Source organism: Octopus sinensis, linkage group LG22 (assembly GCF_006345805.1).
Source record: "Octopus sinensis linkage group LG22, ASM634580v1, whole genome shotgun sequence".
Classification (NCBI taxonomy): Eukaryota; Metazoa; Mollusca; class Cephalopoda; order Octopoda; family Octopodidae; genus Octopus; species Octopus sinensis.
The window spans coordinates 10,434,615-10,442,050 of NC_043018.1; the positions used below are offsets into that span (position 1 = coordinate 10,434,615).

Consider the following 7,436-nt stretch of genomic DNA (forward strand, 5'->3'; position numbering starts at 1 on the left):
AGTGAAGTTGGTGGATGCACTAAGCACCCCATGCAAAATGTCTAGCAGTATTTCGTATATCCTTATGTTCTAAGTTCAGTTCCTGCCAAGGTCGATTGTCTCTCATCCTTTCAGGGTTGATAAAACAAGTACCAGCCCCTGCCTCTGCCCTTTCCCCAACAAAGACTTCAGACAGATAATACTTTCCTTAAGATGTGCGCTGTGCCCAATAAGGCTGCTACTTTTTGCAAGACATCAATTTTGCATGGGATTTCCAGTTGCCTTAAGAAGTCTTGAAATTTCAATGAGATTATCACTATTATTATCATTATTATTATTATTATCATTATTATTATTATTATTATTATTATTATTATTATTATTATTATTCTATGTTTGACTTTTGCTTTACATTTGTACAAGTTGGCTCCAAGTCTCACCCAAAGAGACAACAGGTTGGAAGTTCATGTTATTGTTATGCCTAGTGTGCCATATATTTGGGGGTTTTTGGTGTTGTACTAGTGAATGTCTAAAAAAAAATTTAAAAATTAAAAAAAAACGAAAATTATGTTTGTTTTAAAACTTGAGATTACATAGAAAGTATTTTGCGTAGGATATGAGCAGTTCCCATGAGCACTATCTTTTGAATTTCTGCCATTTTGGGGTTTCCTGGTATCTGAGTTAGGTAGCAATCAGCCCCTTTCGCTATCATTCCCAGGGCACCTATGACAGCAGGTATTGTTTTAGTCTTCAGGTTCCACATTTTGCTGATATTATTATTATTATCATTATTATTATTATTATTATTATTATTATTATTATTATTATTAGATGTCAGAAGAATAGCATGCTTGTGTAAAAGTACTTACTTTGGTAGAGAACTTGGTAGTTCTGTCCCCCAGCATCATCACCCGTATGTAGGTATCCAAAGATCCTGTGAACTGATTAGGCTCCAAGTCTTTGGCTTGAATAATACTGAGGACCAGCTCAGCCACTTCCCTGTTAAGTATAAGCAATAACAAAACTCATAACTATAGTTACAACATCAGTCATAAAAAGAGTCACAATATTAGTCACATCTATAATCACAACAAGAATCATAATTTTAGTCACAGCTTTAGTCACAACAATACAAAGTGTTTTCCTGAAGTTTTGAGACTATTTTAGGAGAGACAATTATAACTATTCTAGATTATTGTAATTTTAGTACATTATTATTATTATTATTATTATTATTATTATAAATCTAATATTGTTAGCATATCGGGCAAAATGCTTAGCAGTACTTTGTCTGTCCTTACATTCTGAGTTCAAATTCTGCTATGGTTGACTTTGCCTTTCATCATTTCGGGGCCGATGAAATAAGTACCAGTTATGTACTGCGGTTGCTGTAATCGACTTAATCCCTTTCCCCAAAATTTCAGGCCTTGTGCTTAGATGTATAATAATCCCAAAGGATTATTATACATCTAAGAAGTTAATCTGCCAACTTTTGTTATTCCAGATTGAAGGAGACAGAGAGAAGGAGATAGCACTTTGAAAAACCCCGACCAAACACTGTTTGTCATTGGTGACTGGTTTGCAGAATGGAGTTGGAAAGGGAAGACAATTTGGGAGCTTGTTATGCAGTAAAGTCTAGTGTTAAAGGGGACGAAAAGGTTAAGGAAACTAATAAAATGTTCCAGATTGCTTATGGATAAACATGCTGGCCAGCAGAAGAGGTTCAAGGATGGTTGAGAAGAGCTGAAAGACGATGAGAATTGTGGGAGGGAGAGGGAGACGTTAGAACACCAGAACTGGATGAGAAAACATGAAATTCTCTGGATGAAGACCATCATGTTTACTAAGGATTTTAGCATAGAGTTTGTAGTTGGTGTGGCAACTGTACAGAGAATTATTCAAGAAGGTTTGAACATGCATGAAATTTGTGCAAAATTTACTCTAGGATGCTCAGATGGAAACGGATGTTAAATGATGTTATTTTGACCAGATGTGGCCAGTTTAAATGATAAAGGGTTAAAAGCAGGTCCTAGTGAACAGTTAAAGAGCTTAAAAGACAGGGTAGAGTTTAATGTAAAAAAACAGGCTGCAGTGAACAGTGAAAAGTTACATATACACGACTGTGAACATTGAACAATTAAACAGCTAAATGCAAAAGTCATGTTACAGTGAACAGTTAAATGTAAAAGACAGTAAAGAGGTAAATAGCTACATATAAAAACGGTTACATATAAAACAGTGAACACTTGAACAGTTACATATAAGACAGTGAACACTTGAACAGTTACGTATAAGACAGTGAACACTTGAACAGTTACATATAAGACAGTGAACACTTAAACAGTTACATATAAGACTGAACATATAAACAGTTACATATAAGACAGTGAATGCTTGAACAGTTACATATAAGACAGTGAACACTTGAACAGTTACGTATAAGACAGTGAACACTTGGACAGTTACGTATAATACAGTGAACACTTGAACAGTTACATATAAGACAGTGAACGCTTGAACAGTTATGTATAAGACAGTGAACACTTGGACAGTTACGTATAAGACAGTGAACACTTGGACAGTTACGTATAAAACAGTGAATACTTGAACAGTTACGTATAAGACAGTGAACACTTGAACAGTTACGTATAAGACAGTGAACCCTTGGACAGTTACATATAAGACAGTGAACACTTGGACAGTTACGTATAAGACAGTGAACACTTGAACAGTTACATATAAGACAGTGAACACTTGAACAGTTACGTATAAGACAGTGAACACTTGGACAGTTACGTATAAAACAGGGAATACTTGAACAGTTACGTATAAGACAGTGAACACTTGGACAGTTACATATAAGACAGTGAACACTTGAACAGTTACATATAAGACAGTGAACACTTGAACAGTTACATATAAGACACTGAACACTTGAACAGTTACACATGAAAAAGTGAACAGTTTAACAATTAAACATGAAGTACAGTGAACACTAAAAATTCAAATATAAAAGATATGAGCCTTATGAAGGGGATGACTAAGAACCAAAATATCTGGTGCCTTGCTGTAAAACAAGAAGACCTGTCTGCCACAGCAGAGTTGATACTGGTGCTGGTGCCACATAGAAAGCTTTGGTGCTGGTCCCAGGTTAAAAGCACAGGTGCTAGTGCCACAAAAATAGTGCCCAGTTACACATTGTGGAGTGGTTGGCATTAGGAAGAGCATCCAGCTGTAAAAACCATGTCAGAACAGACAATGGAGCCCGGTGCACTCCCTGGCCAAACCCCAACCCTAACCCAGTTCGGGTCGAACCATCAAACCCATGCCAGCATAGAAAACAGATTTCAAATGATGATGATGATATCAAAACGAACAGTGAGACATCATCATCTTTATCCTCCTCCTCCTCCTCCTCCTCATCATCATCATCATCATCATCATCGTCGTCGTCGTCGTCATCATCATCATCATCGTCGTCGTCATCATCATCATCATCATCATTGTCATCATCATCATCATCATCATCATCATCATCATCATCATCAACATCACTGTCATCATCATCATCATCATCATCATCATCATCATCAACATCACTGTCATCATCATCATCATCATCATCATCATCATCATCAACATCACTGTCATCATCATCATCATCATCATCATCATCATCAACATCACTGTCATCATCATCATCATCATCATCATCATCATCATCATCATCAACATCCTCCTCCTCCTCCTCATCATCATCATCATCCTCATCCTCTTCCTCCTCCTCCTCCTCCTCATCATCATCATCATTTAACATCTGTTCTCCATGCTGGCATGAAAAGCAGTAAACAGTTAAGCAGTTAACACTAAAAGATGTGTTTCATGAACAGTTCAATATAAATGACATGTCATGGTCAACAGGTAAACAGTTAAATATGAAAAAAAAAAATCACAGTGAACACTCAAACAGTGAAATATATATCTATATAAAAAAAAAAAAGGATGGAAGTGAACAATTAAACTGTTAAACATTAAGTCAGTGAACAGCAGACAGTGCAAGAGAATGCGGTGAACATGTAAAAGGCTTACTTGTCGTATTCAATAGCAAATTCTAACTGACCGATTTTCGGCATGTCTGGCTGCATATCAAAGACTGAACAATCGGAGGCAACACTCTCACAAGATTCAGCACGTTTGATGCCATGACCGAGTTCGAAATCAGAAGCTGAAGGAAAAGAATGGTAAACACTGGATGTAAAAGAGAGACAGAAATAGAAGAATGACAATAATTCTGTTACAACCAATTATGATAATAACACCAACGACACCCACCATCACAACCCACCAATGGCACTGACACTATGGTAGCGACAACAAGAATGCAAACAAACCATCACCATCACCAACAGTATCAACTACCACAGTAACAACAAAAGTGCTGACAACACTATAACCACCCACCACCATCAGCTCCTACAGTAGCAATAGCACTACCACCACCAATCACCACCACCACCACCACCACTCACCACAATCTACCACCGCCACCACACCACCACCACTACCACCAAAACCACAACTACCACTATAAAAATACCAACAACCCCATCAACACCATCAACAACTACTGTAACAACATCAACATAAAAAACATCACCACCACCACCACAATCACCACAATCTACCACCGCACCAACACCACCAACACCACTACCACCACTACCACCACCACCACCACTACCACCGCCATCACCACAATCTACCACACCCACCATCACCACAACCACCAATTACCACCACCACTACCACTATCAAAATACCAACACCCCATCAACACCATCAACAACTACTGTAACAACATCAACATAAAAAACATCACCACCACCATCACCACAATCTACTACCGCCACCACCACTACCACCATCACAAGCACAACCACCGCCACTATCAAAATACCAACAACACCATCACCATCATCAACTACTGTAACAATAACATCAACATCAAGAATATCACCATCACCACCAACCCCACAACAACCTCCCCAACCACAGAAGTAAGGAGTCGGGTGTAAAGGGACTTACCTACAGATGTTGATGGTTGAGAGCCGGGGCTGCCCCCAGGGCTCTGTTCTTCCCGGGGTGGGGAATCATTAGCCATATTGATATACTTGGGGTCGCTTTGAAGTGTGTCATACTGGACGAATTTGCCACTGGTGTCCAAGACGAAATCATTTTCGGAGCTCACCTGGAAATAAGAATTGGTAAACAGGATGAGAGAGAGAGAGAGAGAGAGGGAGGAGGAGAGAGAGAGAAGGAGGAGGAGAGAGAGGGAGGGAGGAGGAGAGAGAAAAATACTGCAAAAATCAACATCATCATGAAGATAGTCATCAACAGCATCATCACCAATATCATCGTCGTTATCATCGTCATCATCAATATCATCACACCATCACACTAGTGCAACCTCTATCATTGCCATCATCACCACCACCACCACCATCAGCACCACCACCACTACTACTACTACTACTACTACTACTACTAATTGCACCAGACTGCAGTCTGATTTGGAATGGCTTCTACAGCTGGATGCTCTTCCTGATGCCAACCACTTTACAGAGTGTGCTGGGTGCCTTTATGTGACACTGCACATGTGCTTTCATGTGGCGCACTGCACAGGTACTTTTACGTGGTACCACATGAGTGCTTTTACGTTGTGCCACATGGACTCTTTTACTTGGCACCACATGGGCGTTTTTACCAGGCACCACCTGGCCACTTTTACATGGCACCACCGTGAGTGCCTTACACCACCAGAGGGACTGGTCTTGACACTTCTGTTGCAGAGTAGGGATCCTCTTGAGTACAACAAGGGGACAGGTATCTCAGTCCTTTGTCACCTCACCTGAAGGGTTCAGTGTTCTGAGGTCATTCTTCAGTACTTCGTGTCATGTCTTCCTGGGTCTCCTAGTTCCATGTGTTCCATCTACTTTAAGGAATTGACACTTCTTCATGGAGCTGTTAGCCTCCATCTGCATCACATGACCAAACCAACGCAGTCTTCTCTCTTGCACACAGCAACCAATTCCTCTTACACCTATCGTCTCCCTGAAAACACTTGCACTCTATCAAACATGTACAATTACATTACACATCCAGCGGCAACACTAATTCTCATCCCTGCCTTGCAGCATTTGGCAGCGGAACCATTCAGCGCATGAGGTCACCTTCTGATGAGCCATGGAGCACCATGGCATCTGCAAATATCAGCCGACTGATCCAACACCCAAGGATTGTGATATCAGTTCCACAATGGCTGTATGTGTCAATCCAGCTCATAACAATTATGAAAAGGAGAGGTGACAACACACGTCCTTGCTGAAGCCCAGCACCCATTTACCCAAACACAAGCATCTGAGACAAGTGGAGCAGTTTAAGTAGCTCAGAGACGTATTCACAAGTGATGGGAAGCAAGGGGTTGAACTGGATGCTGGAATTTCTGGTGCCGGTACAATAAGGTGCCAACTCCAGAATTTGATCCTCAGCAGAGGAGATAGATAAGGAAAGATAAAATTACCTTTTTGAGTCATGTCAACACATGAGGGCCACTTTCCCGGTTTCCATGACATATAAATTCCCCACCGGGATGGGATGGCAGTCCACCACAGGATTACTCCCTTTTGCCAGCTGAGTGAACTGGAGCAACATGAAATGAAGTGTTTTGTTCAAGAACACAACACATTGCCCAGTCCAGGGATCGAAACCACAATCATATAATCATGAGTTCAGTACCATAACCAGTATGCCCCTATGGACATATGATTAGAATGTCGCAGGAATGAATCACAAGACAGATTCTTCAATCCAAGCCAACTGGTAGAAGACCAAAGGGTAGACCAAGGATGAGATGGTTGAATAATATCCAATCCAAGGTGCAGGAGTGGCTGTGTGGTAAGTAGCTTGCTTACCAACCACATGGTTCCGGGTTCAGTCCCACTGCGTGGCACCTTGGGCAAGTGTCTTCTACTATAGCTTCGGGCCGACCAAAGCCTTGTGAGTGGGATTTGGTAAACGAAACTGGAAGAAGCCCATCGTATATATGTATATATATATATGTATATATATATATATATATATATATATATATATATATATATATATATATATATATATATGTATGTTTGTGTGTATATGTTTGTGTATCTGTGTTTGACCCCCACCATTGCTTGACAACCGATGGTGGTGTGTTTACGTCCCGTAACTTAGCGGTTCAGCAAAAGAGACCGATAGAATAAGTACTAGGCTTACAAAGAATAAGTCCTGGGGGTCGATTTACTCAACTAGAAGGCGGTGCTCCAGCATGGCCACAGTCAAATGACTGAAACAAGTAAAAGAGTAAAAGAGTAAAGAGCAACCTCAGCTGGTCCCACTTGGGAATCCTGCCAAAAAGTGTA

General features: G+C 40.3%; 1 protein-coding gene across 1 annotated transcript in view; it reads right to left on the reverse strand.

The window, feature by feature from the left end:
• Positions 1 to 5,253, reverse strand: part of LOC115223293 (synaptotagmin-12-like) — a 16,147-nt gene extending 10,894 nt beyond the window's left edge. Inside the window, exons 1-3 of the mRNA XM_029793802.2 lie at positions 5,065 to 5,253; positions 4,069 to 4,204; positions 849 to 978 (exon numbers count right to left, since the gene is read on the reverse strand). Of these exons, the coding sequence (XP_029649662.1) occupies positions 849 to 978; positions 4,069 to 4,204; positions 5,065 to 5,140 (342 nt within the window). The 5' untranslated portion in view covers positions 5,141 to 5,253. The remainder of the gene's footprint in view (positions 1 to 848; positions 979 to 4,068; positions 4,205 to 5,064) is intronic.
• Between the last annotated feature and the right edge of the window lie 2,183 nt (positions 5,254 to 7,436).